The sequence below is a fragment of the Fopius arisanus genome, unplaced genomic scaffold (genome assembly GCF_000806365.1).
Source record: "Fopius arisanus strain USDA-PBARC FA_bdor unplaced genomic scaffold, ASM80636v1 scaffold00018, whole genome shotgun sequence".
Taxonomy (NCBI): domain Eukaryota; kingdom Metazoa; phylum Arthropoda; class Insecta; order Hymenoptera; family Braconidae; genus Fopius; species Fopius arisanus.
The window spans coordinates 1280740-1300513 of record NW_011887757.1 but is presented as its reverse complement, the minus strand read 5'-3'; the positions used below and the strand labels follow the sequence as shown (position 1 = coordinate 1300513).

The 19774-nt window shown below is 36.2% G+C and overlaps 2 protein-coding genes across 2 annotated transcripts in view; both read left to right on the top strand.

Moving 5' to 3' along the window:
* Positions 1–6268, top strand: part of Nna1 (Nna1 carboxypeptidase) — an 8458-nt gene extending 2190 nt beyond the window's left edge. Inside the window, exons 4-12 of the mRNA XM_011300588.1 lie at positions 342–450; positions 605–850; positions 2241–2573; positions 3282–3509; positions 3890–3981; positions 4049–4274; positions 4682–4992; positions 5341–5538; positions 5632–6268. Coding sequence (XP_011298890.1) covers positions 342–450; positions 605–850; positions 2241–2573; positions 3282–3509; positions 3890–3981; positions 4049–4274; positions 4682–4992; positions 5341–5538; positions 5632–6154 — 2266 coding nt within the window. The 3' untranslated portion in view covers positions 6155–6268. The remainder of the gene's footprint in view (positions 1–341; positions 451–604; positions 851–2240; positions 2574–3281; positions 3510–3889; positions 3982–4048; positions 4275–4681; positions 4993–5340; positions 5539–5631) is intronic.
* A 2306-nt stretch (positions 6269–8574) lies between these two features.
* Positions 8575–18942, top strand: LOC105264050 (uncharacterized). Its single transcript, XM_011300624.1, has 7 exons — positions 8575–9401; positions 10417–10514; positions 11205–11622; positions 12959–13239; positions 14452–14760; positions 15399–17680; positions 18850–18942. The coding sequence occupies exons 1-7, from the start codon at positions 9071–9073 to the stop codon at positions 18857–18859; spliced, it is 3729 nt and encodes a 1242-aa protein (XP_011298926.1). The 5' UTR covers positions 8575–9070; the 3' UTR covers positions 18860–18942.
* The last annotated feature ends 832 nt before the right edge of the window (positions 18943–19774 follow it).

Here is a 19774-nt window from a genome sequence, read left to right as displayed (position 1 = left end):
CTCGAGAACAAATGGCTTTAATAGAAAATTCGACTAGACATTTTTTATTGGAAATTTCATAAGCTAGAAAGGAAAACGGATGACATTTTTCCGTGAAATCAACCGTTTTCGAGATATCGTGACGTTTAGGAGGAGGAGGAAATGAAAGAATTCTCTATTCATTTTCTGTTTCAACTACCAGTCCTGATATCTCGAGAACAAATGGCTTTAATAGAAAATTCACCTAAACATTTTTTATTGAAAATTTCATAAGCTAGAAACAAAAACGAATGACATTTTTCTCTGCAATCGAGCGTTTTCGAGATATCATGCCTTTTGGAAATCATCAGTTTTTTTTTCAGGGATGAAGAAAAGGAAAAACATACTCTAACATTCAATATAACATTCCCACATGATCAGGACACGGTTTATCTTGCTCACTGCTATCCCTACACCTACACAGACTTGCAGGTAAAATAAAGCAAAAGATTTGCCAAGAAACAACCGATTTTATAAACCAAACTGCTGATAAATCACTACAGACTTCCGATAGATAATCAAATAAAAATTCCACAAAATTGATCAAAGAAAGTTTTTCTATTCACACGTCCAACTTAAATTTCAGGAATATCTAACAAGAATATCCAGCGATCCCGTAAAGTCTCGTTTCACGAAATTACGACTGCTCTGTCGAACATTAGCTGGAAATAGTGTCCACTATTTGACGATAACAGCCCCAAATTACAACGACGAGGGCCGAAAGAAAAAAGGAATCGTCATAACAGCAAGGGTTCACCCTGGGGAGACACCCTCAAGCTGGATGATGAAGGGAATCATCGATTTTCTCACTGGCGAGTCCAATCAGGCGCGAGTGAGTCTCAAAAATCAAAAAATCCCTCGAAATTGTCAACATTCACACGAAATTATTCCCAATTATTCTTCAAATATATCATAAAGCTATTAATTTTCCAATAACAATGACAATTTCTTATTCCACTTTTTATGTAGATTGTGGATTTTTATATTTTTTTATTTTTTATTTGAGAAAGAAAGGGTTAAGGTGAAGTGGAATAATAATTTTCTTGTGAAAAATCGGTTTTTCAATTTTATATTCAAGAAAAAAATGTAATAGTTATACCAGTGGGTGGGGAATTATTACCTTTTGTTGCTGTTATTAATTATATAGGGGAGGGTAAAATGACCCTAGGATTACTATCTAAAATGATAATCGCCTTGTTGCGGGGATTTCCAATTATTTTTCTGTAAACTGGGCTGATCACTTGAAATTAATATCTCTATTTATTACTCTCCAACAATTTTTCCCCTTTTTTATCATTTTTTTATAACCATTGGATTTTTTATTTACTTCCGATCGGAGCATTTTAATTGTTATAATTATTGTAATTGTTGTAAAATCGAGTCCTTATGATCCATAAAATCGGAAAACCTGTGTATACATACCCGTTAAATTAAATAATTTTTTCATCGATGTTAATTAAAATTTAATTGATTTATTAACTTTTTTTTAATTTTGGAATTTTTGCAAAAAAACACTTTTTGACAATAATTGAAGAAAAAATGGTATGAAATACTTGAAAAAATAAAAAAACGATAATTAAAACATTTGTTTCCATGCGCTAATGAGGCAATTGAAAGATGGGAATAATAACAATAATTATTGTATCGATATACAAGAAAAATTACCGAAAATTCGGACTGTCTGGAAAAGATAATTCACTCCAAAATTGGAACTTCTAATTACTCCGTCAATTAATAGTTTTTTCCGATAATTGTTAGCTAGCGGCCTAGTTGTTGACAACCGGTAGAACGCTAGCTAACAATTATTGAAGAAGACGATTAATTACCAACGTAATTAGGAATCCGAATTTCGGAGTAAATTATCTTTTCTAGATAATCCACTCGAGCCTTAAATTCTGGGCCTGTCACGATATATTCTACTTCAATTGAATTTTGTTAGAGCATTAAATAGTTTAATTTCTATAGTATTAAAATTATTATTATTTTTATCGTTATTTTTTTATACCCATTATAGTTTCCAGAATAGAATTCTAAATCCAAATTTCGAGATATTAAAAATATTAAATTCTTACAAGATAAAAATTAAACTAAGGATTACGTTCGATAGATATAGACAAATAAAAATAAAAATCAAGAATGGAATAATTTTTAATGGATGTTCGTTTTATCTCAGGATTCTCTATTTATTTTTATGTGGAGCATTGATTTTTGATGGTTTTAAGGAACTCCGGGAGAGATTCATATTCAAATTGGTACCGATGCTGAATCCAGACGGAGTAATTGTCGGTAACAACAGGTGTTCACTCTCTGGAAAAGATCTGAATCGTCAATATCGCACTGTTATGCGAGAGAGTTATCCCTCCGTTTGGCACACGAAACTCATGATAAGGAGATTAATGGAAGAGTGTGGAATTGCTATTTACTGCGATCTCCATGCACATTCGAGGAAACATAATATATTTATTTATGGCTGCGAGAGCAAGAGAGCTGGATGCTATGGAAAACTCACAGAGCAGATTTTTCCACTGATGCTGCACAAAAATGCTGCTGACAAGGTCCACTGCATTTTTTTTTTAGTTTTTATTTCAATTTTCAGGGCTGAATCCCAGAAATTCCTCAAATTTCATGAATATTTCAGGAAATCTAGGCATTTTAATATTATATTACATTGTTTTGCTGATCTAATGACCTGGAAGTCAACAAATATTTCATTTTTTGTGTAATTATTCGGTGAAAATGAGGAAAAATCCTGAAAATTTTGAGAATTGTTCCAAATTTCTGTAATTTTGGTAATAAATTCATTTAATCTCTAAATGCGCGAGAGATATCAAAATTTTTGTAGATCTTGTTTCAGTCTACAGAAAAGGTTTTGGGGAAAATTTGAGTATTTCCTTTGGATTTAAAGATATTCGTGGAAATTGATGAATGAAAATTCAGAGGAATTGGGAAAATTTTTGGGAAAATTGCCATTTAATTTTTATTCAGCGGGGAAAATCTTTCTATTTAAAATTGATAAAGATTGGAAAAAAATCAGAGAAATAGGGGGGACACGGGATAAAATAGACTGTGGGTAGAATGGGATGAATAAGGGGAAAAAATCGATCATAAGAATCATAAGAAATTATTCCAGTTTTTCCAGAATTTTCAGACTGTCTTCAACAGTTTTTGGGAAAAAAAGGACTAACTGGGAGTTAAAAAAGCTTTTCCGCAAGTGTCCCATTTTCCTGGGTCACCCCTAAATTCTTGAATTACTTAAATTTCAGTTTTCCTTCGAGAATTGCAAATTCCACATTGAAAAGGGGAAAGAAGGCACCAGTAGGGTTGTCGTGTGGCTCATGGGTGTGCAAAATAGCTACACCATGGAGGCATCGATGGGTGGATCAAAATTAGGATCTAGAAATGGAACCCATTTTTGCGCTCAAGATTACGAGCAAATCGGCAAAGCATTTTGTGAGACTCTCCTCGACTTCTCCGACGATGACCCAACGAAGGTGAAAATAGCCATCTCTTTTCATCCGTAATACCTTGAAAACTAACGATTTCACGAAAAAATTCCCAAGAAGTATTTTTTACCTACCAAAATTTCGGACAAAAAGTTCCCTAAACATTTTCCTCCACAATCATTATTTCGCTAGATAATAACTGATTTACAAAAACGTTTATAAAAATTCATTCACGAAATGCTGCGCTAAATGTTCTTCCAAATAATTCATTATCTTCTTAATTATCCATTTCACAAGAAAATGTCAGAGAACTTTTTTATCCGGAACTTCGTTAGTCACAAAAAAGTTCCTTAGCAATTTTTTGTAGAACCGATAGTTCTCGAGATAATCAATAATTCATGACGTGGTTCATTGGCTTTTGTCTCCAGGAGAGATTGCGTAACAAAATTTTGGTTCGCCTGATGAAAGAAGGATCTAGTGCTGACGAACCCACGAACATAAATCTCACTGATTACTCAAGGTAATTATAAACTAATTAATGAGTTACCTCACTGAAAACCCAATTAATGGCTCTGTTTGGATCAAAGTGATGAGGGCGATACGTCAGATAGTTCGTCAGAGGAAATGAAATTAGGGACGAGTGAGGCGACTATTTTATTGGATTCCGAAACCTCAGGGGATTATCGATCTCACTATCTGTCAGTACCACCACCATCGCCACAACTGCCAAGATCCAGGAATTCAAATAAACCGAGGAAAATTAGGAAAAAGACGAAAATGGAAGACAGCAGAAACATACGACAAAAATTACTAGTGAGTCATACATTAAAAAATTCCCCCCAAATATTTATTTACGTGAGATAAATATTCAGATTTATTCTCTATTTCTTCCTCTTCTCCCGAATTCACTGGATGTTATTAATTTCCCTCCAATTCCTCCGTGAAATTGAAAAATGGAAAAAATCAGGGGAACGATTTCTGGAATTTTCAATTGTTTTACTCAGTTTCACGTAAACAATGTATTTGAGATAAAAACGTCAAAGGACTTTTTTGTAGCCAATGAAATTTCGGAAAGAAAAGTCCCCTGACAATTTCCTCTAAATCCAAAAGTTTTCGAGATTAATTGATATTTACAAAAACAGATAACGAAATTGTTGAACTCTTTTATTTATTTGAAGTTCCTCATGTACTGATCTTGAAAAATCTCTGTGAAAACTTAGAATCGTCGGTCTGTGATGGATTTGCCAGCGACTGACCCGGGAAGCGACATGTGCTGTGACTTGACAGATTCAGCTGATGAATATTACATGACAGCACCACTGGAAAATCCGAGGAAAAGCGCAAGCCTGCGTAGGAGTTTCAAAGAGACTTACTCAGCTATTGAAAAGCGATACGAGGTGGAAAAAAAGGAATACGAGACCGAGACTCTTCCATTATTGAGACCCCACACCCTGGCCTTCGTCGAAGAGTCTGTCAGCGAGAAAATCACCTGCAAAGTTCCTCGGAGAACACGAGGCACCCAGCCCCCTAGGTAGCGAGTCTATAAAAAAAAACTAAAATAGAATAATAATTACTCATTAACGATCTTCCATTTTCTTCTAAAACTCTGAATCTCTACAACTCTCTAATCTCCAGTAGAATTATCACAAAAAATTAATGAAGTAGAAAGAGAGTGGAGTATCGAGTGCAAGAATCATCTAGAATTGTTGTTTCACCATAAATTTTTCGGCGAGTGATAGGTTTTTCGATTATTGGAATTTTTTCTATACTCTAATTTCTATATTAACTAATCCAGTCTGATTTATTTATTAACTTATTAATTAGTAAAAATATTTGGGCTTTATGTAATGGACTGATGAATGAATGATTTTATCTACAGATTCATGAGGTATTTGTCTCCAATACTTCCTAGAAGCCAAGACGTCCAGATCAAATTGACATCTTTGAGACAACAGATATGGACTGGAGTCTCTGATATCGATTGCAATCAGGATAATGATGAGTTCAGGGCTCCACTGAGCTGGGGAGTTTCCCAACTAGCCTTGATGTGTCAGAAGAACAGCGAGGCACTGCTCAAGTAAATTTCTAACAAGTGAAACGCCAACAGGACAACTGACCAATTAATCTGATCAATTTAAAATATTTATTGATTGGAATCCTTGAATTCCAGATCCTGTTCGAAGAAATTGGAATCGCTGAACTCCTCCGGCAAGTCTGACACGAAAAAAAGTAAGAAGAGCACTCGTAACTCAGCTCGAGCCCCGAAGAGTCAAGCGAGTGAGGAAAATCCGGAGGACGAGTCCCAGAAGAACCCGCGGAAGAAGAGAATTCGATTCAAACGCCAGAAAGCCGTGATTTCGGGTTCGAATCCACTGGAGGACCAGCAGCCAGCGCCAGCCACCGAAACGGGGGATTCCCTGAAGCTTTTTGGAGTGGGAAAACTGCCGAAGCCCCAGAAGGCCAAACCCGATCCTAAGAAGAAATTCCGACGCAGTGGAATTGTTGCGACGGCCACTATTCACGTGGCGAAAATAAAAAATAAACCGACTGTCGAAAATTTCACCGACAGCTCAAGCTCTGAAGACGTTCCAACAACGAGCACTCGTCCGCGCACTAATAAAAAGAAGAAGAAGCCCTCGTTACCGAAAAAACGAGCATTAAGTGCTAATTATTTGCTCAGTGATAAGTCGTAAACAGAATTGATTGTTGATATTTATGGAGTAATTTTAAACAACGCACTGCCCCTGTTGCTAATTAACAATGCTAATCACGAATAAATTCATTGGGATCGAGATGTTCAAGTACCTTTCACCATAGATTAAGATTATCAATTATCAAATTTGTCAATTGTATTGGATTAGATGAATTTGTCAAATTCAATTAAATGATATTAACATTTGTTTCTTATGAATAAATCATTGGAATTGTTCAAACTCGGAAAAAAGTCTTTTCTTTCGAGTGAAATCCACTGGGAAAATTATGGAAAATATAAATTACTCAAATATTTCCACAAATTTCATTTTCAAAATCAGTTAATTGCGATAATCAGAACGTGAACAATTATTAAATATTATTGTTTAATAATTATTTAATTCTCAATTTACAATATTTTTATGTGTCAATAAAGATAAATAGATAAATTTGGTATTTAGCAATTAATGGATTTTCCGAAAATTAAAAAACATAAATAATACAAGAAAAAGAGAATTTTCGTTATGAATTCATTTTCTCTGTAAAATTCAAACTGCACTTGAATTATAATTTATTCAATACCGGAAGTTGCGGTTGAGACTGCAAATAATATTATCGGAGAATCTACGGAGATAATTTCAAAATTATCTCAACCTTGAACTCGTGTCTAATAAAATTAATTAATCCCCTTGTTCCCCTTATCACAGGTTTACCGAAATTCTTATCAATCAGATGACATCCGGGTGTCAACATAACCTGGCTTCCATTACGTAAACAAAACCCGGTGAAAAAATGGATAACGCGGGTACGAAAAAATTTGAAAAATCGACTCACCCAGTAAAAATGTCTGAAGTCTCTTCCCCTTGAGGCAAGCAACAATGTCTTATGTTACTAAGAGTAGAAATGATATAAACAAACTGTCAATCGATTTCTACTGGCGACTGCCGCTTCGAATCGCTTCGAACATCGCGAGATGCGCAGATGCCCGTGCGCAACCTAGGCATTTGGAGGGAATTCCAGAACTTTTTAGAAATTGAAAAGTTTTTTGTGAATTCTGGGAGCATCGAGGGAGTCTCGAGGTATTTGAGGGAAATTCAAACGAATTTTCGGAGTTTTTATGGAATTTACGGACTTTTTGAAAAATTTGGGGAACAGAGAATTTTTGAAAATCGCTCGGAAATTCAAAGAATTCGCTGTCAATTTAGAGAGAATTTCAGGAATCTCTAGAAATTTAGTCGATCTTTGAAAAAATTAACGAAGTTACACGGAAATTCGCGGAATTTTTATGGATTAAGAAAAAATTCAAAGAATTCGGAGAAATTTTTTGGGAATTCCAGGAATTTACAGGAATGTACACTGAATTTTGAAAGAACTCGGGAAATCTGTGGAAATCTTATAGGAAATCAAAGAATTTCCATGAATTTTGAGACGATTCAAGGACATTGAATAAATCTTTCGAGAATTCAAAAACCTGTACAGATTCATCGCAAATTAAAGACATTCCTAAAACGACCAGCGAAATTCTTCCTAGAATCCCTCAAAATCTTCGAAGAGACTTAACAGACTTTCCAGAAAATGCGAGAAAATCCCTTTCACCTGCGGTGAATTCGAAATTCCGGATTAGACTTGAACACCCAAAAGAAAATACTTGAGGCTAGTATAGTCGATTTTCGCTGAACACGGATGAAAAATAGATTTTTATAATTATTTCAAGTATAATCTATATATGTAAATCAATTATAAGATATCATTGATTAAATTCTAAAATATAATTGATTAAATTATTTATTTTTTTCGTATAAACTAATATCGTGAATAAAAATTATTTCAGTTCATTTGAAATCTTCGAGCGTCAACAAAAATGAAGTTTCTCCTTGAAAGAAGCGAAAATTTCATAAACTTTATCATCCTAAATTTTTTTTATATTCTTTCCTCAAAATTCATCCAAAAACACAAATTAAAAAAAAGGCACCAAAAGTTGAATTTTTAAATTTTTTTTAGCTCTGGCCACTTGAAAATCAAAAAGCCACGTTATTGAAAAATTCAAACCTTTTTTGGATTGAATAAAAAAATGTGAAAAAAAAAAATGTGACACGCTCCTCATGGCATAGAAAAGGACGGAAAATTTTGTCCAGATGGAAAGCGATCGGGTGAAAAAGTGTTCGAAATACCTCATACAAAATAAGATAGAGAGATAAACCAATATGTTTATTATTTATGAGTTTACACAAAATATAAATAAGTAGAAAGAAAGTAGGTGATAAAAAGGTGAAAGTATATATATACCGTCTGAGAAAGATGAGATTCGACCCCGCAGATTTGATTTTCCCCGCCAATTCTGATCGACAAAGTAGCCCCCTACGTTGCCCCCTCAGCAAGTCCATCCCAAACTTTGTACTTCAGCTTTATCCAACGGCAACAATGATGGCGGACCGTGAGAAAGAGCACGGGTAGTGGTAAAGTGGTGTAGCACTAGTAAATGAGTAGTATTTCACATAATCTACTCGTAGTCGGGTGTCTAGTTCCCCGGAAACCCCATTGCGGGCAGTCCCCTAAAAAAAAAAATTCCAAAATGCCCCGCTAATAAAAAATAAAAACTCACTGGTGACTCGGAATAACCCTCGACCATAAAGCCCCCCTCCCCGTCATAAACTCCATCGAGAAAATCAACGAGCAATGGAACCAGGAAAGTAAAGAGGGTAGTACAATACGAACAATGAAACAATATCTCAACAAATTCCAAAAAAAACCATCAATGGAGGGTGTGGGTGGGTGAGGGTGGGGGGTTGGGGTGAATAATCAAAATTGAGTAATTGATCCATTGACAGATTTTTGTTATCAAATTATTTATCGAAATTTGGGTGTCAGTGATAATATCCAGGGGGTAAGGTATTTCAATAAAATCAGGAGGATAAGTCATGATGAGCGAGTGTCCAAGTCCTGCAGACGATTACCCGTCGACTTTGACAACGACTGTTACTAATAAAACAACGGATACGTCAGATACACCAGTGACAAAGCCAGATACGGACGTAACAAAGTCGCCCTTGGGTAATTGTTGTAAGGAGAATGATATATTAATGAATAAATCATTGACGAGTGTTAGACACAACTATGTCATCATCGATGGTAAAAGAATACGAAGTGCACTGGCTGGAAGGAGAAGGAGAGATAACAGGAGAGTGAGTTTTCCTGATGACAAGGATCTCGTCACTGGATATCTAGAGCCAGCAAATCCCTGGGTTCATGGTGAGTCATTTTATTTTTCAATATTACTTCATTTACATCACCTGTCCTCTCATCGTAAATATTGTACTGTACCTATTATCAATAATTGTCAATAATTATACCAATTATTCTGACAATGTGGAATAATTACTGTATTAATTGTCCTGGGATATCCTTGGTAATTGAATCCTGATGGCTAACTGGGTTTCATAGGTTTTTTATAGACCCGAGTCACTCGGATGTCCTAAAGATTTCACAATCAGAACTGTATACTAATTTTAAGTGCAACGGTATGTTAAGAATTACCCCTGTGGTGTTGTAATCGTTTGAAAAAAAAAAAGAAAGAAAGAAACAACAGCTAGAGAGAAATATAATTGTATTGAGTACAATTGTTTTGGTTATTTCCTTTTCAACGATTTTTCATGGGCTTTTTTTATTTTCGTTATTTTGATGCATCAGTGTGATTAGAGTAATTAGGGAAAAAAAAAATTAGCAGACTAAACATAAATTGTCTTATTGGCTCGGAGGATTATTCAGTGATAACGTGATAAATCACTACCACCGATGCCACCTCTTTTTTTTTTTCACTCCTGGAGGATGATTTATTTATTGAAATCTTCATGACCTTCCTTATCGATGATCTCGAACTAAGAACTGTACATCGATTGTTTAATCAAGACTGAGTCACGATATACTAGACTAGATTTGTTTTTCAGTCTGATGTGTTGTGTGATATTCCACTCGTTGGATATATTATTTATACTGATGGAGAATGATAAACTATTGTAATGCATCATATAACAATAAAAGGAAATATACGACTTTTGGCCGACATTAAGTGCTGTATTTTCATGTCTATCCCATTAATCATCCAGTATCCACCCGTCATTCACTCTCATTTACTCGATTAAGATGGAAATAAAATGGAAATGTGAGATGGAGGCGAAGGATTGTAACGATTTGGAAATAAAATTGCACTTTATTTCATGGATTTTTTCTCCATAAACTTGAATATGTACCGTACATTTTTGCACAGCGGAGGATCTTACCCGGGACATTTTGCTATCTTCGTACAAAGAATCTTGTCAGCGTCATTGCGCCGAACCTCTTAAAAAAGTCTTAGACCAGCTCGAGGTAATATCAACCATTATTTTGGTAGCGAAGTGGTAAAGTTTAATAAGAACAATTTGGTTTGTATGATTGTTTTTGTCAGTAGCACAGGATTTACTGGTTTCGGTTGAATATCTCGGGGTCTGCGTGAGATACAGATTTTTTCGTCAGGATCTTTTTTGTGGAGGCGGTTCGTAGCTACAAAAAAGGTTCTCATGGACTTTTCCGTATCTCCAGCGGTTGGAGAGATATCCCTGAAAAACAGGCCAAGTCGAATTTGATTGGTTCAATTTTTTTTTTTCATGAATCTTTGATTTATCTCGGGAACTATTGATTTTAGAGGGAAATGTTAAAAGACTGTTTTTGGAGGTGATTAAATTTTGGAGGAAAAAAGTTTCTTGATGTTTTCTTCTAAAATCAGAAGGATGAGGGGAATTTAGGGAAAAGCCGAAGATTCTTCTAGAACTTCTAATGGATTTGTTGTTGCGAGTCATTATTCATAAAAAAGATAAAAAATTTAATTCCAGAAGTGATGAATTTCAAATACCAAAATTCCCCGAGATTTCAATTCAATTTATCCACTAGTTCTAGACCTATTAATTCTCACCGAAACCAAAAAAATTCTTATCACCTTTAGCACTTCGCTACACAATTAAAAATCCCGTGAACCAAAATAAAAATAATAGCACAAATCTATAAAAATTCTTCCCCCAGAATTTAGAAATTCGAAACGGCCGTTGCGAGGACTTCAGCCTGAAGGAAGGGGTCCTGGAGAAGAAGAACTGCGAGCCGCTGGAGGAGGTGTTCAAGAGGCTTCAATTTCGTAAAATAGATCTTGAAAAATCGGGCCTCACCGACGAGAGTGCGGAGACAATATTCGACATGATCGAGTACTACGAATCAGCAAAACACGTTGACATCTCGAGTAATGGTAATATAGGTACACGTGGCTGGCAGGCGTGTGGACAAATGATAAAAAAAACCCTGTGCCTGGAGCAATTGGACGCTAAGGGCATTGTACTGACCCAGCAGCACATGAATATTCTCAGGCGACCGTTGCAATTAGTCTCTCATTTGCAAATACTCAAAGTTGAGAATTGTCGCCTCGCGGGACAAGCTTTTGTTATCCTAGGTAATCCCCCAGAAGTATTAACAGAACAAAAGTGTGAGGATGAATAGTTGTGTTGAGTGTTTTCTTCTTTTTTTTTTGCTTCCGAATGAAGACATTGTATTCCTCAAATTCAAAATATTCATTTTTTGTGTCACGATGACTAATTCTGGCATCAGATGCGACCCATTGTTTTTGAAATATCTTCAAGAACGTAAAACGGATGGAGTACATTTTTTCTGATCATTTCTCGATTTCTTATCATTTTTTCGATATTTAAATATATTTTTTAAATCCGTTTTCCGTAATAAAAGAATTATGTTATATTTAAAAATATATGATAAACTAAAGATTATGATCGTTATAATGTAGACATAATAGATCGGTGACAGATCTCCTTTGACGATTAAAAAAAATGAAATAGTTGATTAAACATTTTTTATTATATTGAAGATAATCGTTTAACAACGATTTTGGAAAATTTTTGAGAAAAATTCTTAGGACTCAGCCATTGAGATGTCATTTCCGGTGATCTCTTCGAAAAAAGTGTTCTCACCATGATAAAATCATCCGAATTAAATAAAAACGTTAAGGCCCGGGTGGACTATCTATCAAACGCCGACTTTTGATTAAATTTCATCTTTTTAATCTAATAAACATTAAAATTTGGGATCAATTTTGTGTTGTGGGAAGCACTTGAATGGACATGAAAAAATAATGAAAAAAAAGAGGAAAAATTATTGAAGGGCGCTAAAGATCGATATTATTTAAAAGGGATTTACCAAGTTTGCTAAAAAATAATAAAAAATACGTAGCTTACTATTGCATCTAGCTGTCACTCAATCTTCTGGAGAGCAATGGTAAGCTGCGTAATTTTTATTATTTTTTTGTAAACTTGGTAGATCCCTTTTAAACAATATCGCTCTTTAGCGCCCTTCAATAATTTTTCCTCTTTTTTTTCATTATTTTTTTATAACCATTCGAGTAGCTCTCGCAACACAAATTTGATCCCAAATTTTAATGTATTTTAGGCTAAAAAGATAAAATTTAAACAAAAGATGACATTCGATAAATAGTCCAGTCGGGCCTTAAACTAGTTTTTGGATGAAGGAGAAAAAAAATAAATAAATAATTGGATTTTCGCCAGACTTTTATAACAAAAAATATAAATTTCAGTGAAATTCTTATTACATTTTGAAGTTTTAAAAATAATTGTGCTCAAAAAAAAATCGAGTCTTTGCAGTTGTCAAACCGACGTATCATTGAATCATTCGGAAGCAAATTGTTGATTAACAGAGAAACACTAGTAAATATTAAATAAAAAAAAGTCAAAACACTTCACTTATTTCTTTGTTTCCAGTTGCTGCATTGAAATTGAATACTGGCCTCAAGGAATTGTACTTGGCGGATAATAATCTTACACAGGCTGACGCGATACAGCTGGGAGCTCTCCTGAGGGTCAACAATTGTCTGCAACTTCTCGATGTCAGTAATAATGACATTAAAGATCAAGGGGTTCATAATATACTCGATGGACTCGTCCATCAGTCCAGGGATGAGGGCAGTAGAGGGCTCAAGATACTTATACTCTGGAACAATCACCTATCGAAAATTTGCTCTGGAGATTTCGCCGAAACAATTGTACGTCAGTTTATTCTGATCTCACAACAGAAAAATCAATTTCATTCTGACTTCTCACAAATTTACCGCACCATCCATTCCAATTCCAAACAATTTCCCCTGATCCTAATTATAATTTCCTTGATCTCTAGTCTTTGATATAAATGAAGGAATAATGGTAATTAGAATCCCTTGACTAATTAGAAAATAAAAATAAAGTCAATCATTTTTCAAGTTCTAGAAAATAAATATGTAGGTAATAAATATTATCATTATCATTATCATCATCATATTATCATCGAATATTGGGACTGACAAAGCGCAAAGGAACATTTTGATTTTTTTTTACTCTAATGATTATAAAAAAAATGAGAAAATGTAGGAAAAATTGTGGGAGGGTAAAGATATTGATTCCAAGGGATCTGACAGGTTTACAAAAATGTAATGAAAAATCCACAATTTACTATCGGTACTATTTGACAGTTCATTTTGATTCTATATTGTCATTGATTATCAAATATATTCCTTTTTCCATCATGACGCCTGGTGAGCTCCATATTTTTTATTATTTTTCTGTCAACTTGGCAAATGCCTGGAATCAATATCTGGATTTTCCACTCTTCAACAATTTATCCTCTTTGTTTTGTATTTGACCGATTTTTTGATTCTCTAATTGCAATCGCAAATTATCTAGAATGTTATGAAACACGAAAAATTGTTTTTAGATCATATCTCCGGTAAATTCGAAATTTTGAAGATGAATTTTTAGACAATTCAATATAAATACAATGGAATTTGTCGCTAAAAATCTGAACTTCCAACTTATGATTGGTATCACTAACTTTTGCTTTGGCGCGCTGTTTGAAAACGATCGGTTCAATAATTCCTGAGCTATAGTTTTTTTTATAAATTTCGTTTCTCCTCAAGATCTCAAAAGCTACCGGACGGATTCCATTTTTTCTCAATCAATCAGAATATCTACATTCGTCCTGATGAAATTCCATGATACCGTCACTTTTAATCTCTATTTAACCTTCAATTTCATAATCATTAAAAAATTTTCGGAAACCAATTGGAAACCTCGAAATATTCTACATGAAATAAAATTCAAATCAAATGTTACATTCGATATAAAAATAGCTAGAGACCATAGAGTCTCAAAGAAGTTGTTAGGAAATGAAATTCTGTAAGATTTCGAGATAATTTCTGTCTGATTCGTAATTTATTCTCCAGGCACAATCGAAAAGTCTTGAGACACTGAACATCGGTCACAACGGACTGAGCGATGACTTTCTGGATATCTGCAAGGAAGCATTAAAGCATAACACAGTATTACTTCAGCTTGGGGTTCAGGCGACTGGGCTGATGAACAAAGGAATAATGGCACTGGCTGAGATTGTCGGAAAAAATGAGAGCCTGCAGAGGATAGACCTCAGGGATAATCACATTCAACTGACGGGCTTGACATTCCTGTGTTTAGCTATGAAGAAGAATGTTAACATCACGCAAATTGATCTCGACGAGAAGACGTGGAGTAAAGCGGTAATTATCTTCACTTTGACACCTAAAACTATATCTTAATCTCAAAACTCAGTTAAAACTCAGTCAAAATTCAGTGATTCGTGGATAGTTCAAGTAATGAAAAAGGGTGGAGCAAAATGAAACAGAGGGTAAACAACTGAATTACCGACCAGGCCAAAACCAGGGGAATTCCCTTTTTATAAAATTTCGTGGACTTCGGGCAAAAGACTGAATCACCGGTTTTTATTCAAGTTTGAAAATTTATTCAACAAGTTGCAATAAAGTAAAAGAACATGAAATCTGTGGTGAAAATAAAAGATTCCAAAAGGATTCCCCAAAAAATGTTGAAACGGCCTTGTAACCGAAGGTACGCGATTTCGCATTAGACTAAAATCCCAAATAATTGAAAGCCTCTAAGAACTTGGTGCGAATAAAAAATAAGAAGCAGTTTCATCTTGCCCGACCCCTGGCCACGAAAGGGATGCCAAAAATGAGAGGACGTGTCACATGACAAATCATCACATGAATTTTTCAAGCTATACGTCACAAATTTGGCGACAGACCCGTAAAATCACTCGTTAACTTTTCAATGACTCATTGTTGATCAAAGTAAATAGATGGTAAGATTCTAATCCCGTGGCGTTGCCTGTTGATTTCAGCCATCGATGATGGAAACGTACTTGTCAATAGTCTCTGAAATCCGGAGTTACTGCGCTCGGAATGACGAGCCAATATCGACGGACTCGAGTACAGAGGAATCAGGTAGTCCCCAACACCGTAGTCGTCTGTCAAGCGTTAATTCCCGTAAAATATCGCTGACCTGTCAGACACTGCCACGTTCCCCATCAGCACCCCAAGGTGCTGGTGATCCAAACAATCGTACCACAATGCTAGAGCCAAAACGTACAACTGGTGGTCGTCTGCGTTCACCAGCACCATCACCAATACCATCCCCAGTAGCAAGTCCAATTCCAAGTCCATCGCGAAGTCGTTTCGTCGTATCCCGTGTGTCGGAGGCATCCCTAAGCTCAACTAATTCCTCAGCCTCATCATCACCAATAACACCACCATCTCTAGCCTCACCCCCGTGTTTCTTTCCACCGACAAGTGGCACATCGCGTTTTCGCGTGACAGTCGTCGAGGGTTCGATACCACCGGTTAAAAATATCGTAACAGCCAGTACAAACATCACAATAGGCTTTAATTACCGAGTGGAAATGCCGGACAGAGTGGATTCAGATGATTCAGACAGTGTCTTCAGATCGTCATCAGATGACTCGAGATTGGGGAGCTCTTCGAGCGCTGACAGCCTAGACGAAAGACTCCCAACACCGGATTCTGGTGCTGTAGATGTTGACAAGACAATTACAACATTACTCCCCACAACACCAGACATTGAACCACCTGATGTCGAGGACAAATCACCAGTTGTCATCGATGATACCGATTCGACTGTAAATAAAACACTAACCCTCGAGCCTAGGCCAGAGGAACCAAAGATAATCGATGTACCTAAACAATCGAGCTTGGAGAGACTTCTCGGTCTCTTTCAGAATCCCGGAAACCTATTTAGCGCTTTTCCTGATAAACCGGAGGTACCTGTTAGGCACATTCAGGACAGCATGATGGCACTGGGGGACAGGTTCCACCAGTACTTGAGGGATCGACAGCCCCTACAGAGGAGTATATCAGACACTTCAAAGTCATCAACAACATCGATGTGCGATCCTGTCAAGTCCCTCAGTGTTGATCAACTATTGGGCATCGATAATGATACGAGTGATAATCAGGATGTCGATAGACGGCTGTCGGGTGTTATCGAGGACGATGAGCTCGATTGTTCACAAAATATTGATAAAGTGGTTAAACGTGGAGATGATACTAGTGTACCTGTTACTTACAAATCCGAATACTCGATTATGATTGGGGAGTGCGGGGAGATCGATGGGGATATGATAACTTGTGATAATGGTACAGAGGACAGTATTAACAGTTGTAGATTAAGGAACAGTACTGTATTGATTATTGGAGGGGAGGATACTGATGTACATAAATTAGAGAGTGGAGGTGATGATTTTCGTGATTTAGGGGATGATTGTTGCGTTGGGGTGAGTGAAGTACAGGGTAATCAGGTGGAGGGTACAGGGGATGATAAATGTGGGGGGAATCAGGGGGTCGAAGGGGGGGAGGTGGAAGGAGTGGAAGGAGTGGAAGGAGTGGAAGGAGTGGAAGGAGTGGAAGGAGTGGAAGGAGTGGAAGGAGTGGAAGCAGTAGAAGGAGTGGAAGGTGGGGCAGGAAGGGAAGGAGAAGACGGCGAAAAGATTGAGTGTCTGGAGGAAGACGTCAGAGATGTCCTGACGTTTATTCTCGAATCCGTTAGTGCCAGTGAGAATTTCATCGATTTCGATGAGCCAGTGGATGATTTTGGTAGTTCAGGGGTTAATGATCAGGAGAGAGAGAGACAGGATAATGTTGTGCTGAAGGTGTCGAGTGTTCAGAGTATTGGGGAGGGATGTGGGGAGGAGGATAATCAGGCGTCGAGGTCACCGACGAATCTTTTGATTGATAAATCGAGGAATGTCCATAGGAACAGTCAGGACTCGGGAATTGAAGAAGCTAATGTATCGATTTCTGATGATAATTTGGAGAATCCACAGGCGAGGGACAGCTTTCAGGAGAGTCTTGACTCGGGAATTGATTCTGAATGCTCATCTGTGTGCATCAGGACTGATAATGTGGCCTTCAAGGATCAGGATGACAAGTTTTATGACATTCCAGAGGTTGATCAGGGCATCGGGGGTACTATTCTAATTAAAGCAAGTGTTTTTGTTGATAATGGAGAGTCTGGGATTGGGGAGGACGTTGGACGGGGGGCGATCGGTGGAGATTTGATGGTCATTGGGAAAATTAAGTGCGAGGAACAGATCAGCAACAGCACCAGGTGAGTTTTTCTTAAAAAATTTGGATGGGCTTTCTCGAGGTGGTGACTGGCTTGTTTTTTTTATTTTTATTTTTTTAGCGGCTTGTAGGCTTTTTTGCTTGCGAATGGACACGTTGTATTCGTGAAGTCCGAAATTTATCGATTTCTTGTGGCGGGATGACTGATTTCGTGATCAGCTATAAGGCTATGATGATTTTGGATCATGGTTGTATGTATGGATGTGTGTGTGTCAGCTTTTTTTAGTTTTTCGATGGTAATTCAAAGAATATTTGGTGAAGGCTTTATTTTAGGATGAGTGATTTGCTCATTTTTGAAATATTCACTTTTACTTCAACCTTGGCGCAATGTTGGTTCAATGTTGGCACAGCGTTGGTTCAGTGTTGGGCCAATGTTGGCGCAATGTTGGCTCAATGTTCAAAATCAATTTGATGTATGAAATCAGAGTAAATAGAATGAATGACAATTTCTTACGATTACGGAAGGATTTCGTATTGAGAAGAATCGGCCGACGAATTCGTGGACGCTGAGGCCATTCCTTACGGTGTTTTAATCATTCAGTGATAGTAATCCTGACATTTTTTTGTTTCATTTGTCCTCTGTTCCCTTGACTTCTTTGACTAATTCTGGTATCATAATACAAAATCTTTCCAAGTCGGGGGGAGGGCGGGAATTTTTTCGCGGAGTTGAAGAATTTTTTTTAATTCGCGTTATTCTCACCCTCCCCTCGAGTTTTTTTTTTGCCGAGAGAAAAAATTCCTGATTGAAAATAGTCTTCTCTTGGAAAATAGAAAAATCTGGAGTAAAAATGATTTCTGAAAGACATCGTTTCGAATTTCTACTGAAACTTCATTTAATTATTTTTTTAATTAGGTGATTCTTTCTCTCACTGCATTTTAACGTAAGAAATTTTCTAGAAAAACCTACCACATTTTTCTAATTTCATTGAATTTCTATAAAAACATCTTTTTTATAGTTGAAACTGCTCAATAAAATAAAATTTATACGCCAAAAAAATAAATCTGTTAAATTTTCTCTAAGAAATTAGTCTAATTGGTTGGAGAGAATTGCAATGGAATTTATTGGGGAAGGTATAAATTTTTCCAGTGGATTTCTCCACGTGTGAAATCTTGGAATTACACGAATTAATGTTTCTTTCGGGGATTTGACAGTGTCGAGTGAGGAAGAGGAAGTGGAGATTGAGGAGCAAATGGATACAACAAAGCCGAAGGAAATACAACTCCGTAGGGGCTATGAATACCAAGCAACCGAGGATTTAGAGGAGTTAGCACTACAACTCGAGCCTAAGTATCAACGCTACGCCAAGTGGCGGATCTAAAGGACCCAACAAATCCCAGCATCAACGTTAATTACAGCTCTCAAGAGAAAAATTTTGGTGATCAACATGATGGCTTCAATCAGTGAATGAAAAAAAAAAAAAGACAAATCATGATCAACGACTTTACCAAAACAAAAAACACATATACCGAGCAGAAAAGTCTTGTCATAAATGCATTTTCGAGTCTAAAGTCGTTGATGATTAAATATAATGTACTCCGAATAACACATTGTTCAACAAGTACCTATTACCCATTTAATGTACAAAGAAACGAAGAACAAAATAATGTGGTTTTAAAGATGTTTAGAATTTTATCTAGATGAGATGTACAACGAGAGGTCCCAGGTACAACTCGTGCATGCAGTGTAAATGACATAATATAAAATGTAAATACTGAAATTTTCTCGTTATTAAATACATTCTTTATATTTTACGTGTATCCGTCAGGAGTCGATACATGTGAGATCGAACGGGTCGAGGAATTTTCGGGAGAAACTTGTCGCATTCGCCAAAATTTTCTGTTGATTTTTTTATAGATTGGCTATAGAATTTTTATAGACTGCCCATGGATTTTCTATAGAATATCTATAGGCTGGCTATAGATTTTCTATAAAATATCTACAGGTCGCATATCGAATTTCTATAGAATGTCTATAGAATTTCTCTATAGTGTCTATAGATTCTCCATAGAATTCGTGGACAAGGCCTATAATGCACCCAGAAAAAAACCGAATTATTGAATAAAGTCAGTCAACTAT

What these genes read in the sequence shown, in the direction of transcription:
- LOC105264050 (XM_011300624.1), top strand. Translation starts at nt 9,071, where the DNA reads ATGATGAGCGAGTGTCCAAGTCCTGCAGACGATTACCCGTCGACTTTG. An exon ending in AAGTCTTAGACCAGCTCGAG is followed by an intron (nt 10,515 to 11,204) that starts GTAATATCAACC and finishes TTCTTCCCCCAG; the next exon opens with AATTTAGAAATTCGAAACGG. An exon ending in ACAAGCTTTTGTTATCCTAG is followed by an intron (nt 11,623 to 12,958) that starts GTAATCCCCCAG and finishes CTTTGTTTCCAG; the next exon opens with TTGCTGCATTGAAATTGAAT.